The sequence below is a fragment of the Rana temporaria genome, chromosome 3 (assembly GCF_905171775.1).
Source record: "Rana temporaria chromosome 3, aRanTem1.1, whole genome shotgun sequence".
In the NCBI taxonomy this organism is placed as follows: Eukaryota; Metazoa; Chordata; class Amphibia; order Anura; family Ranidae; genus Rana; species Rana temporaria.
This window is the reverse complement of record NC_053491.1, coordinates 174,583,603-174,599,314: the sequence shown is the minus strand read 5'-3', so window position 1 is coordinate 174,599,314 and position 15,712 is coordinate 174,583,603. Positions and strand designations below refer to the sequence as shown.

The 15,712-nt window shown below is 41.0% G+C and overlaps 1 protein-coding gene across 5 annotated transcripts in view; it reads right to left on the bottom strand.

Annotated features, from left to right (window-relative positions):
- PNPLA8 (patatin like phospholipase domain containing 8) overlaps positions 1–15,712 on the bottom strand; it is a 79,724-nt gene that overhangs the window by 37,024 nt on the left and 26,988 nt on the right. For all 5 annotated transcript variants that reach the window (XM_040343828.1, XM_040343829.1, XM_040343827.1 and 2 more), the window contains 2 exons: positions 13,329–13,500; positions 11,660–11,717 (listed from right to left, as the gene is read on the bottom strand). In XM_040343828.1, the coding sequence (XP_040199762.1) occupies positions 11,660–11,717; positions 13,329–13,500 (230 nt within the window). The remainder of the gene's footprint in view (positions 1–11,659; positions 11,718–13,328; positions 13,501–15,712) is intronic.

The following is a 15,712-nucleotide window of genomic DNA, read 5'->3' as shown; positions in this document are numbered from 1 at the left end:
TTACCAAAGTCCATTTTACATTGGAGATGGAGACCTAGTACTAGAAGCTACAGTAAATATAAAAAGTCTACACTGTGATGTAAAAAAAAAAAATGAGACCAAGATAAAAAAACAATTTAGAACTTTTTCCACCTTTAATGTAACATCTTGACCTGGCAATATTTGCCCACTCTTCTTTGCAAAAACACTCCAAATCTGTCAGATTGCACAGCCCTCATCGGATCACCCCACAGACTTTGAATCAGATTCAGGTCTGGGCTCTGTTTTGGCCATTCCAAAACTTTAATCTTCTTCTGGTGAAGCCATTCCTTTGTTGATTTGGATGTATGCTTTGGGTCATTGTAATGCTGAAAGAAGACATTCCTCTTCATGTTCAGCTTTCTAGCAGAAGCCTGAAGGTTTTGTGCCAATATGACTGGTATTTTTGGAACGGTTCATAATTCCCACTACCTTGACTAAGGCCCCTGTTCCAGCTAAAGAAAAACAGCCCCAAAGCATGATGCTGCCACCACCATGCTTCACGGTGGGTATGATGTTCTTTTGGTGATGTGCAGTGTTGTTCTTCCGACAAACATATCTTTTGGAATTATGGCCAAAAAGTTCAACCTTGGGTTTCATCAGACCATAAAACACATTTTCCCACATGCTTTTGGGAGACTTCAAATGTGTTTTTGCAAGGTTTAGTCAGGCTTGGATGTTTTTTGTCGCAAGAAAGGGCATTCGGTCTCGTCACTCTACTCCAAAGCCAAGACATATAAAGAATATGGGAGATTGTTGTCACATATACCATACAGCCAGTACTTGCCAGATATTCCTGCAGCTTCTTTAAAGGGGTTGTAAAGGTTCGTTTTTTATTTTCTAAATAGGTTCCTTTAAGCTAGTGCATTGTTGGTTCACTTACCTTTTTCTTCGATTTCCCTTCTAAATGTTTTTTTCTTTGTCTGAATTTCTCACTGCCTGTGTCTCCTCAGTAAGCTTTCCATCATCATCTGAGCTGTTCTGGCTGGGGTATAGTCAGCCAAAACAGCTTACTGAGGAGGAACAGGAAGTGAGAAATTCAGACAAAGAAAAAAAAAATTTAGGGGTAGATCCACAAAGAAAGTACGCCGGCATTTCTATTGATACGCCGGCGTAATTTCAAAATTCCCGCGTCGTATCTTTGTTTTGAATCCTCAAAACAAGATACGACGGCATCTGGGTTAGATCCGACAGGCGTACGTCTTCGGATCTTGGATGCAATTTTTCGACGTCCGTTAGGTGGCGTTCCCGTCGTAATCCGCGTTGAGTATGCAAATTAGCTATTTCCGATGATCCACGAACGTACGAGCGGCCGTCTCATTTTTTACGTCGTTTCCGTTCGGCTTTTTCCGGCGTATAGTTAAAGCTGCTATCTGGAACGACGGGAACGACGGCCATACTTAACATTGAGTATGTTAAGTATGGCCGTCGTTCCCGCGTATAATTTTTAAAATGTTACGTTGTTTGCGCAAGTCGTCCGTGAATGGGGCTGGACGCCATTTACGTTCACGTCGAAAACAATGACGTCCTTGCAAAGTCATTTGGAGCAATGCACCCTGGGAGTTTTGACGGACGGGGCATGCGCAGTTCGTTCGGCGCGGGGATGCGCTTCATTTAAATGAAACACACCCCCTACCCGCCCAACTTGAATTCCGCGCCGTTACGCCGCGAGAGATACACTATGCCGCCGTAACTTACGGCGCAAATTCTTTCAGGATTCAAAGAGAAGAAAAGTAAGTTACAGTGGCGTAGTGTATCTCACATATGCTACGCCCACGCAGATGTATGTGGATCTGCCCCTTAGGCTCCATTCACACTAATGCGTATTTTGATGCATTTTGCAGGAATGCAGGGGATTTTTTTAACATGGTTTCCTATGGAACATGTTCACATCAATGCTTTTTTGCGCCTCTGCGTTTTTGGAAAGGGTCGGGACTTCCCCCCCCCCCCCCCCCCCAAAAAGCAGCGATTTGCATGCAATTGAATTCAATGGACCCACATCCAAAACGCGGTTTGTGTTTGTTTTTTACCTGTTATAGCTGGTTGTTAAAAGGAAATGTAAAAAAATTGCAGGCTAAAAAAAAATGTAATAAAGAAAACGCAAATCGCAGTAAAAACGCATGTCAAAAAATGCAGCAAGCACAGCAAAAAGCACTGTAAAAATGCTCAAAAGCAACATGCATAGGTGTGAATCGAGCCTTAGAAGGGAAATCGAAGGAAAAGGCAAGTGAACCAACAATGCACTAGCATAAAAGGAACCTATTTAGGAAATAAAAAAGCAAACCTTTTTCAACCCGTTTAATGTTGCTGTAGGCTTCTTGCCAGCCTCCCTGACCAGTTTTCTTCTGGTCTTTTCATTAATTTTAAAGGGAGGTCCAGTTCTTGGTAAGGTCACTGTTGTGCCATTTTTTCTCCACTCGATGATGACCGTTTTCACTGTGTTCCATGGTATATCTAATACCTTGGAAATTATTTTGTACCCTTCTGACCGATACCCTTTAAAAGGGGTTGTAAAAGGTACAATTTTCCTAAATAGCTTACTTTACCTTAGTGCATTCCTTCTTCACTTACCTCATCCTTCCATTTTGCTTTTTAAATGTCCTTATTTTTTATGAGAAATCCTCACTTCCTGTTCTTCTGTCTGTAACTCCACACACATTAATGCAGTGTTTCTCAATTCCAGTCCTCAGGCCCCCCCAACAGGTCAGGTTTTCAGGATTTCCATTATTTTGCACAGGTGATTTGATCAGTTTCACTGCCTTAGTAATCACCATAGCCTTTTCATCTGAGGGAAATCCTGAAAACCTGACCTGTTGGGGGGGCCTGAGGACTGGAATTGAGAAACACTGCAGTAATGCAAGGCTTTCTCCCCGATGTGGAGTGTCATGCTCGTCCCCTCCCTTGTACTACAGGAGAGTCAGGACACTCTCTATGTTGCAGATAGAGAAAGGAGCTGTGTGTTAGTGGGTGTCCTGACACTCCTGTGGTCCAAGGGAGGGGGCGAGCACGACACTCCACACCAGGGAGAAAGCCTTGCATTACGATGTGTAGTTACAGACAGAAGAACAGGAAGTGAGGATTTCTCATAAGAAATAAGGACATTTAAAAAGCAAAATGGAAGGATGAGGTAAGTGAAGGAGGACTGCACTAAGGTAAAGGAAGCCATTTAGGGGGACAAAAAAATTTTGTACCTTTACAATCCCTTTAACAATGGGATCCCTCTGATGGTTTGGAAGCTCTCTGTGGATAGTTAAAGCTGCTATCTGGTGGCGTACTCAATGTTAAGTATGGCCGTCGTTCCCGCGTATAATTTTTAAAATGTTATGTTGTTTGCGCAAGTCGTCCGTGAATGGGGCTGGACGCCATTCAGCTTTTGCTGTAGGATGTGACTAAGAAAATATCAGGAAAAACCTACTTTAACAGCTGAACTTTATTGGGGTTAATTAGAGGCACTTTAAATGATGGCAGGTGTGTACTGACTCCCATTTACCACAAGTTTGAATGTGATTGCTCAGTTCTGAACACAGCGTCATCCCCAGTTATAAAAAAAGAGGGTGTGCACAATTATGCAACCACATTATTTTATTTTAACCCCACTTCCCTGAAAGAAAGATTTCAGTTTGTTTTTTCAATTGGGTTGTACAGTTTATAGGTCACATAAAAAAAAGGTAAAAAAAAGTTCTTTATATATTTTTTACATCACAGAAACCTGTCATTTTAACAGGGTGTGTATACTTTTTATATCCACAGTATACAGGGAAGTAGCAATACTTATCAATACTTTGAAGAACATTGTGCCTATCACAAGTTACATTACAGAGTAACTATTCAATTAATTCAGCAGACATCCCTTATTCACCAATATATAATTGGTTAGCCATTGTCCTATAGTAAACAAATTGAGGAACATTTTTGAATGGCTAGTAAAAGGGTATAAAAAAAAAAAAAAAATGAAAATAATTTTTCAAAATTTTAAATAGTTTGAATCAAGTATAAATCATATGATCATGATTGGAAAGGGCTAAACCCTCTTCTCAACTATACCTGAAAGAAATCAATACAACATCCACACAAAAGACTGATAGATGCAATCGCATTCAGCAAACTAAAATATTTATACACAATCAATGAACACTGACAAGGCCACATACACATGAAATGCATAATATGTACTTTTTTTTCCCCACAAGTTTATTAGAACAAAGTAGAACAACTGCAGGCTACCACTATTGTTAAAATAAAAAAATAAAAAAGATAAAAGCAGTGGGAAAAAATATTGTCAACATATTGCTTTGAAATACCAAAAACGACATCAAGTTACCATATGTTGATTTTCAATAATAATCAATTTCAATAAATAAATGTGAACACCCAATTGAGAAATCAAACAAAGCTGGCAGATAGGCAGTCTGAATTTCCTAAGGCTGGAGTGAGCTACCCGTCTGCTGTGGCAGTGGTAGAAAAATGCTTTTGGTGATTTGGACTTGATAACATGCACACAAGTTGACACAAAGGGGTTTGAATGGCTATTAAAGTGGTTGTGAACCCCCAAATATTTTTTTATTTAAAAAAAAACTGAAAGACAAAGGCATAATGAGCTAGTATGACTAGCATACTAGCCAATTCTGAATTACTTGCCTTAGATCGAAGCCCCTGCAGCGGTCCTCGTCCCCCCCTCCAGCGGCGACATCTCTCCAGGAGGTTACTTCCGGGTATCGCTGCTTTTCACGGCATGACCCCTGCTTGAAACGGCACAGAGTGCCCTTTCAAGACGGCGCATGCCCAGAGGGCGGCGGTGCTCGGGGAAATTGCAAATATCGGTCTCGGGGATATTGCAAGCACTTACAGGCAAGCCTTAATCTAGGCTTTCCTGTAGGTGTAACTTCCCTGAAGGGGTTTACAACCACTTTAAAGGTAACCATCCTCACCTGTGATCTGTTTGCTTGTAATTAGTGTGTGTCTGATGAGTTTCTGAACTCCTGACAGACCCTTGCATCTTTCATCCAGTACTGCACTGACGTTTCTGGATTCTGAGTCATTGGGAAAACAAAATAATTGCCAAAGGATCTGCAGGGAAAAGGTAGTTGAACTGTATGAAACAGGAAAGGAATATAGATATCCAAGGAATTTAGAATGCCAATCAGCAGTGTTCAAACTCTAATCAAGAAGTGGAAAATGAGGGGTTCTGTTGAAACCAAACCACGGTCAGGTAGACCAACTAAAATTTCAGCTTCAAATGCCAGGAAAATTGTTTGGGATGCAAAGAAAAACCCACAAATAACTTCACTTGAAATACAGGACTCTTTGAAAACATGTGGTGTGGCCGTTTCAAGAGATACACAATAAGGAGGCACTTGAAGAAAGATGGGCTGCATGGTTGAGTCACCAGAAGAAAGTCATTGCCACAAAGTATCCCACTTACAATACACCAAACAGCACAGAGACAAGCCTCAAACCTTCTGGCACAAAGTCATTTGGATTGATGAGACCAAAATGTTGCTTTTTCGCCTGAACCATAAAATGCTACATTGGAGAGGAGTCAACAAGGCCTATGATGAAAGGTATACCACTCCTACTGTGAAACATGGAGGTGGATTGCAGATATTTTGGGGATGTGTGAGCTACAAAAAGGCACAGGAAATTTGGTCAAAATTGATGGCAAGATGAATGCAGTTTGTTATCAAAAAATACTGGAGGAACATTTGCATTCATCAGCCAGGAAGCTGTGCATGGGACGTACTTAAACATTCCAACATGACAATGATCCAAAACACAAGGCCAAGACTAACGGTCATTGGCTACAGCAGAATAAAGTGAAGGTTCTGGAGTGGCCATCTCAGTCTTCTGACCTCAATATCATTGAGCCACTCTGGGGAGATCTCAAATGTGAAGTTCATGCAAGACAGCCCAAGAATTTACAGGAACTGGAGGCTTTTTGCCAAGAGAAATAGGCAGCTTTACCATCTGAGAAGATAAAGAGCTTCATCCACAAATACCACAAAATATTTCAAGCAGTCATTGATGTTAAAGGGGCAATACACGGTATTAAGAACTGGGGTATGTAAACTTTTGATCAGGGTCATTTGGGTAATTTCTGCCAGGGTATGTAAACATATGAGCACAACTGTGTGTATTGTGACAGCGGGGGAATCTCCCTGCTGTCAGAATACAATAGCTCAGAGGGGAGGATTCCCCTACCCACCTTGAATCTGTGGATGGGGGAATCAGGTCAGGTTTTTTGTCCAACCCACTGGGTGAATGAACAAAACTGGCCCAAGCACTGTATGGCCAGAGCCTTACATACTCCATGCATGAAGGATTGTCGCTTAACTTATCTGATCCTGGCATAGTCAACAAGATTCAGGGAAAATGAAACCATTCATTTCTCTTGACTGTAAGATTTATTGTTAAGGTGTACAGACGTATTGCCAAAAGTATTGGAATGCCTGCCTTTACACGCACATTATTATTATCCACGATTTATATAGCGCCAACCGTTTATGCAGCGTTTTACAATGACACACATGAACTTTAATGACATCCCAGTCTTAGTCTGTGGGGTTTAAACTTTTCTGGGCAGGCTGCCCACAAGGTTTAGGAGTGTGTCTATCTGAATACTTGGCCATTCTTCCCAGAAGCGCATTTGTAAGGTCAGTCTCTGCTCCAATTCATCCCAAAGGTGTTCTATCGGATTGAGGTCAGGACTCTGTGCAGGCCAGTCAAGTTCTTCCACCCCAAACTCGCTCATGTCTTTATGGACCTTGCTTTGTGCACTGGTCCAAACCATTGGGTGGAGGGGAGATATGGTGTGGGTTTTTTTTTTTTTTTTTAGGGGTTGGGCTTAGTTCCAGTAAAGGGAACTCTTAAGGCATCAACATGCCAAGACATTTTGGACAATTTCATGCTCCCAATTTTGTGGAAACAGTTTGAGGATGGCCCCTTCCTGTTCCAACATGACTGTGCACCACTGCACAAAGCAAGGTCCATAAAGACACAGATAAGCAAGTTTGGAGTGAACTTGACTGGTCTGCACAGAGTTCTAACCTCAATCCGATAGAACACCTTTGGGATGAATTGAAGTGGAGACTGTGAGCCAGGCCTTCTTTTCCAACATCAGTGCCTGACCTCACAAATGCGCTTCTGGAAGAAGGGTCAAACAACCCCATAGACACACTCCTAAACCTTGTGGACAGCCATCCCATAAAAGTTGAAGCTGTTATAGTTGCAAAGGGTGGGCCAACTCAATATTGAACAGTACGGACTTAGGCCCCATACACACGATAGAATCCATCCGCAGATAAATCCCAGCAAATGGGTTTCTGCGGATAGATCCTATGGTGTGTACACGCCAGCGGATCTGTTTCCGCGGAGAAATCTCCTCTGAGATGGATTCCAGCAGATCGGATATTTGCTGACATGCACAACAAATCCATCTGCTGGAATCCATTCCAACGGATGGATCCGCTCGTCTGTACAGACTCACCGGATCCATCTGTCCAAAGGGATTCCCCGCACGCGTCGTAATTATTTGACGCATGCATGGAATTCCTTATATGACAGCGTCGCGCCCGTCGCCGCGTCATAATCGCGGCGACGGCGCGACACGTCATCGCCAGAGGATTTCCGCGCGGATTTCAATGCGATGGTGTGTACACTCCATCGCATAGAAATCTGCGGAAATCTTTGAGAGGATTTATCCGTGGAAACGGTCCGCTGGACCGTATCCGCGGATAAATTCTCTCGTGTGTATGGGGCCTAAGACTGGGGTGCCATTAAAGTTCATGTGTGTAAAGGCAGGCGTGCCAATTCTTTTGACAATACAGTATAGTGAAAAAAAAACAAAAAAAAAACAGCATGGTGCATTTCGCACCGTGCTTAACCATAAAGAATATATTTTCTGTACTTGTTCTTTGCCTTAGAAATGAAAAGTAAGGCAATCACATCTAGAGGATACCAAGCTAGAATACATTACATTTTTTGTTCTTGGGTTTAGAAAATTGTGTACATGAGATTTGAGCACAAACACAAGTCAGGTGCAAGAACAATTTAAGATAAGAATGGGTTGTATTTGAGACACCCTAACGATTTCTAAAGTGGCTTTGTTAAAGAGACAGGGGGTGTTGGTAGTGTCCAGAGAAGAGATCAGTATGCAGCCTGAATCCCACTAAAAGGCTTGCTTGGCAAACTTACCTGGCTGGTGAATCTGCCTTTTTTGCATGTTGAATATGTGCTGAAGCCAAGCACACTTGTGTCTCTGTGTTGCGTTTGTATTGCACTGCACCTATTTTTGTTTGAGCTGAAGCTGAAGAAAAAGCCTGTTTGTATTTGCTGCCAAATAAAGAGGATTTTATGTTTATAGAACTGTCTGACGAATGCCTGTTTTTCCCTCTGATCCTGACGTGGTATAAAAGCAAAGAATGTGAAATGCAACAATAAATGTAAGTGACTATTGTTGTATCCCATTCAAAATTCAGACACCGCATTTTTATTGGAGAAACATGCTTCACAAACTGATGTCAGAAGTAAAAACACAAAATTGTATACTAAGCAATAACACCAAAAAAACACATTGAGGTTGCTGTGCATTGTATTCCCAAAAAAGGGTCAGATGCAGTTGGGTGCGTTGGAAAACTGACCAAACTGAAGGGGCAGCCATTTGTTACTGCATTAGATTAGTGTAAACCTGGCCTAATGCCGCGTACACACGACCGTATTTCATGACGAGAAAAATTCAATTTTCTAAATTGGTCATTAAAAAAAACGTGTGTAGGCTTCAGAGCATTGTTCGACGTGAAAAATGGCCATTAAAAATTTAGAACGTGCTCTATTTTTTCTCATCGTTTGAAAAACGGTCATGTGTAAGCTTTAACGACGGGAAAAAAAACACGCATGCTCAGAAGCAAGTTATGAGACGAGAGCACTCGTTCTGGTAAAACTAGCGTTTGTAATGGAGATAGCACATTCATCACGCTGTAACCGACTGAAAAGAATCGTCTCTCACCAAACTTTTACTAAAACAAAATCAGCGAAAGCAGCCCAAAGGGTGGCGCCATCCGAATGGAACTTCCCCTTTATAGTGCCGTCGTACGTCACCGCGCTTTGCGCGAGCATTTTTTTCACGACCATGTGTATGCAAGGCAGGCTTGACAAGAATCACGTTGTTTTTTCCATGACATTAAAGATAGTCGTGTGTACATAAGGGTGGCATAAGGGTGAATACATGTTCATTTACATTCAGTATTCATTCACCAGGGAAAAATTCTATACGAATATAAAATGTCGTTTTAGCACCAACATTAAAAGGTGTATATTATGAGACATACATTATTATTATTAATGTGATTTATATACAGTGCATTGAAAAATAATTTATACCCCTTGAAGTTTTCCACATTTTTCAATCAAAAACGTAAAATGTATTTTATGTGATAGAACAACACAAAGTGGCACATAATTGAGATGTGGAAGAAAAAATGTTAAATGGCTTTCAATTATTTTAATTTTTTTTACAAAAATCTGAAGTGTGGGGGTATTTGTATTTAGCAATACTTTGTAGAACCATCTTTCGCTGCAATTACAGCTGCAAGTCTTCTTTGGGGATGTCTCTACCAGATTTGCACATCTAGAGAGTGACATTTATTTCCCATTTTTCTTTACAAAATAACTCAAGCTCTGTCAGATCCCCACAAGATGATGCAGCCACCACCATGTTTCACAGTGGGGATGTTGTGTTCAGGGTGATGTGTAGTATTTGTTTTCTGCCACATGTAGAGTTTTGCTTTTAGGCCAAAAAGTACCTTCTTCCAGGTTTGCTGTGTCCCCCACATGGCTTCTCGCAAACAAGACTTCAACAATGGCTTTTTTTCTGGCTACTCTTCCATAATGACCAGATTTGTGGAGTGCACGACTAATAGTTGTCCTGTGGACAGATTCTCCCACCTGAGCTGTGGATCTCTGCGGCTCCTCCAGAGTTACAATGAGCCTCTTAGCTGCTTCTCCCATTTAGGGCTCTTTCACACGGAGCGGACCGTTTCTGGGTCCGCTCCGTGTGTCCGCCAAAGCTCAGCGGGGATCCCCGCTGAGCTGTCGGCGGATAGGGCGGTCCCCGCACACAGTGCAGAGACCGCCCTGTCTCTGCTCTGCTCTCCCCTATGGGGGATCGGATGCAGACGGACCGTCTGTCCGTCTGCATCCGATCCGTTCCGCTGAACGGAAGAAAAATAGGGTTTCTTCCGTTCGCAAAAGCGGATCCCGACGGACGGGGACGCTAGCGGATGCTCCATCCGCTAACGGACGCGATCCCATAGGGATTCATTACAAGTCCGTTAACGGACTTGTAATGAATGGATGAACGGTCCGCTAGTGTGAAAGGACCCTTATGCTCTCCTTGCTGTCAGTTTAGGTTGACAGCCATGTCTTGGTAGGTTTGCAGTTGTGCTATATTCTTTCCATTTTCCCGATGATGGATTGAACAGTGCTCTGTGAGATGTTTAAAGCTTGGATTATTATTTTATAACCTAACCCAGCTTTAAACTTCTCCACAACTTTATCCCTGACCTGTCTGGTGTGTTCCTTGGCCTTCATGATGTGGTTTGTTCACCAAGGTTCTCTAACAAACCTCTGAGCGCTTCACAGAACAGCTGTATTTATACTGAGATTAAAATACAGAAAGGTGGACTCTGTTTACTATGTAGGTGACTTCTGAAGGCAATTGGTTGCACTAGATTTTAGTTAGGGGTATCAGAGTAAAGGTGGCTGAATACAAATGCACGTCACACTTTTCAGATATTTATTTGTAAAGAAAAATGCGTCACTTTGTGTTGGTCTATCACATAAAACGACAATAAAATACATTTACGTTTTTGGTTGAAACATGGAAAATCTCAAGGGGTATGAATACTTTTTCAAGGCACTGTAGCGTCAACAGTTTGCACATCGCTTTACAACATAAGGGCAGACAGTACAGTTACAATACAATTCAATACAGGAGGAATCCTTAGACAGATCATTCAAAGTGCTATAAACATAGGAGTTATAGGTTACAATCAGGTTATAATAAGTTATCAACATCATAGCCCATATATCTGATGTATATAGGACTTGTCAGTGTTCTATACAAATTATGGGGTTGTTACAAGGACATTTTTGCTGTAGGATTGCATTTGTGGAATAAGGACCCTCTATAGAATTGCAAGACCTTCTTCTAAAATTAGAAAATTTAAACGTGCCACTGATTTATTTATGAAATAGCAATTCAATAACCTTCGTTTGTCAAAGAGCTTGAAATCTTAACTGTCTTCGATACTCAAAGCAACCAATTACGTTACTGTTCAATTTCCATGCTATACTGGAGGAATGGATGGAGAATATGGTTGCTGTGACAACACAAAACCCTTTGATAAATCAGGCTGTGGCATCAAAAGCTATAAACCCCTTTAATCAAAACTGTCCACCAATAGCTTTGCAAATATATTTTAGCATAGAATAGAAGCAAATACGGTATTTTAAAAATATCAAAACAAGAAGCCATGTTCTATGTTTCGGATATGAGAACTTACAATACAAAATAAAAACACAAATAATGAATGGATGAACACAGCAAATCAAGTGGAATGAAAACATCAGCAACATAAATACATACCTTGGGACAATGAGGATTTCTTGCCGTTTCAATCATTAGGTCTGAACCCATTCTTTCCCTTTCAAATCAAGATAAAACATATATATAAATTTTAAGTATATAATACAATGGCGGTACTCAAGAAACAATGTAATACATAACAAGCTATAAATCGGTCTGGAAACCTGCATAAAATATAACCCATTAAAATGACACTGCATATGTACACTGGAGGCATAACTATTAGATTGTAAGCTCTTCTGATCAGGGCCATCTCCATCCTCCTGTATTTTATTGTATTATAACTATCATCTCCCTTTTATATTGTAAAGCGCTGCGTAAACTGCTGGCTCTTTATAAATCCTGAACAACACCAACACCAACACCAACACCAACAACAACAACATCCAGAGCCTAGGTAAGAATATCTGGGTTGGTTTCCTTCTTCACTTCCCAAGGAAAATATCACAAAACCGCAACCACCGACACTGTAGATCACATTTATTCATGCATCAATTTTGACATACTGCAGGGTTTGACAAATTTGCTTGGAATCTAGGAGCCAGCTAAAAAAAGTTAGGAGCCAGAAAACGCACCCCGTCCCGACGAGCTTGCGCGCAGAAGCGAACACATACGTGAGCAGCGCCCGCATATGTAAACGGTGTTCAAACCACACATTTGAGGTATCGCCGCGATTGGTAGAGCGAGAGCAATCATTCTAGCCCTAGTCCTCCTCTGTAACTCAAAACATGCAACCTGTAGATTTTTTTAAACGTTGCCTATGAAGATTTTAAAGGGTAAAAGTTTGTCGGCATTCCACGAGCGGACGCAATTTTGAAGCGTGACATGTTGGGTATGAATTTACTCGGCGTAACATTATCTTTCATAATATAAAAAAAAATGGGGATAACTTTACTGTTGTCTTATTTTTCAATTAAAAAAAGTGTAATTTTTTAAACCATCTTCTCTTTGCACAGGTTCTACTGAAGCTACAGTTCCTAATGTGCCAAATGGGATTACTTTTTAACTTTCAACTTGAAGAAGTTTCAGTATTTGCTGTCCCAAGCTCAAACTAGAGAAGACAGAAAGAAGTTGGAGATTGCCCTTTCTTTTAAACCTGGAGGGTTGGCATGGCTTTCAACCACCAACTTGAAATGATGTTGATGTCTATGCTTCACCCTTGTCACTCACCGAGGCGACACTAGTAACACTAATAGGGCCATTTATTTCAAACTTCCTACAGCAGTTTTAGACTAGTTGACCAGCATCTGTACAATGTACATTTGGCTTATATGGAGTAAGCCTTATGGACTGGCACAGCTGTACAACCAAACTGGTTATGATGGGCCAAAAGCAAGTAAAAGTGAAATTTAATCTGCGTTTACCTCAAACATTAACACCGTAAGCAAATATTGCAAAAAACAAAAACGAACTCCCACATAACTATGGTAGTGTGTCCAGAATTGATCTTCAGTTTAGAGTGGGAAGATGAACTGGGAAATTACTGTACATAAATGCACTAAGACTGGAGGGTCAGCATTCGTCTACTCTACATTCATTTTTAACACAATGAAATATGAAGTAAAGGTAAGGCCTAGTGTTTGTCTGTGTTAAGGCAACTGAACTAAAAAATACCCTGACCAAAATCCCCACGTAAGCATGTTCTTAAGAAAGCAATCTGCATACTTACTTGAGCAATTTTTCCCACATTTCGCTGTCATAATAGGCATGGTTCCAGCCCATCTTTACTGTTCCCATAATAACATTCTGTTTGAAGACATCGCTTCCCAGTTTACGATACATTTCCTCACAATCATCCAGTGGGATATGAAATAAACCCAACATAAAGGCCAGTATAGCTCCTAGGAAGAAAGAAGCTACTTGTTAAAACATATCTAAAAGTGTAGGCTATGTCTGAAGAAATATCACATACATTCAAATTCCCACAAACTACAGCACAGACATACCACCATTGTAGAGCTGCATGAAAACCATTAAATAATCAAAATCGGGATTCTACCCCCTGCCCGATCTTAAAACAGCTTTTCCCTGATTCTATGTAACAAGTGAAGCGAGTTCTCTGCTCACTTCTGACAGCCGACAAAAAATAAAAAATAACTAAAAAATAATCCAGTCAGCCTGCCAAGTTTATCTCAACATAGATACAGTGCATATCTTTAACATTTCAGTCTTAGTTTAAAAAGGGATGAACTTCAGTCTGTAAATGAGGTCCGTTTAACCACTTAAAGACTTGGGGGCAGATTCACAGAGCAAGTACGCCGGCGTATCTACTGATACGCCGGCGTACTTTCAAAATTTCCCGCGTTGTATCTTTAGTTTGAATCCTCAAACCAAGATATGACGGCATCTGGGTAAGATCCGACAGGCGTACGGCTTCGTAAGCCTTCGGATCGCAGATGCAATACTTCGGCGTTCGCTGGGTGAAGTTTGCGTCGTTTTCCGCGTCGGGTATGCAAATGAGCTTTTTCCCACTATCCACGAACGTACGCGCGGTCGTCGCATTCTCTTACGTCGCCTGTAGTCGGCTTTTTCCGGCGTATAGTTAAAGCTGCCATTGTGTGGTGTATAGATAGACTTGCCATGTTAAAGTATAGCCCTCGTTCCCGCGTCGAAATTTAAATTTTTTTTTTGCGCAAGTCGTCCGTGAATAGGGATGGACGCAAGTCACGTCCAAGTTAAAAAAAGACGTTGTTGCGATGTCATTTAGCGCAATGCACGGCGGGAAATTTAGGAACGACGCATGCGCATTTCATTCAGCGCGGGGACGCGCTTCATTTAAATGAAACCTGCCCCCAACCCGCCCAATTTCAAATACGCCGCCAGAAAAACACTACGCCGCCGTAACTTACGGCGCAAATTCTTCCTGGATTCGAATTGACGCCAGGTAAGATACGGCGGCGTAGCGTATATATATATATATATATATATATATATATATATATATATATATATAGCGGTTGTTGAAAGATTTTATGTCACACATTATTTGCGCAGGGGTCTTTCAAACACTTGATTTGTGTGAAAAAAAAATAAAATAAAAAATACACCTTAATGAATAAAAAAAAATAAACAAATAGTAGAGTTACTGCCGGTTCACACTAGGGCGACACGACTTCCAGCGCCACTTTCAGAGGCGACTCCAACACGACTTGAGCATGAACCACAGGGCGATCTGGGGCGATTTACAAACACGACTTGAAGTCGTCTCCAGGACAGGAGACTTTCCAGTGGCCAATAAAACAACAATCAGCTCTAGGAGAGGGAGGGGGAGGGAGGGGGGCAGGAGAGGTTTGCCTGAGAAATGTATGTTATCTTCCTGGAAAGTAGCTTCAGATAAGACAGTGATCAGATTTCTGAGGCGATTTCCATTGAAATCAATGGGTACAAATCGCCTACAAGTCGGATTGAAGTAGTACAGGAACCTTTTCTGAAGTCGGATCGCCTTGAGTCGTGTGTATTAACACCCCTCCCATTCACTTCCATTGTTTTTCTCTACAGCGCGACTTGGGACGACTTGAGGCGACATGAAGTCGGATCCCAAGTCGCCCCAGTGTGAACCGGCTCTTAGCCCAATTTGTTGTGATCTTTATTCTAAGCACAAAAAAAAAAAAAAAAAAATATGTGATCCTCATTTTAGAAAGAATCCTGCAGCTCTACACTATTGCAGATAATCTGCCATTCTAAGCAAAAGCTTTGTTTATATACACAAATGCTGCTCTGCCCACTGCATGCTACACCGTAGCTAAGTACATTATATTCCAGACGCCACCAGTGACTCTCTTATAGGGATTTATTAAGCTAAAACAATCATAGTATACGGATTAGAGAGGCGCACATGGGATTAATGAATTAAAACCCAACAGAAAGGGGATTTCGTCTTTCACAATACATACATTAAATAATACATAATCTGGTTCAGTGGATTTTTTTTCACAATCTGACAAAAAAAAAAAAATTATATAAAAAATATTATATTTTATACACACACAATATCTATCTATCTATCTATCTATATTTATTTATTTATTTATTTATTTATTTATTTAAACAAGA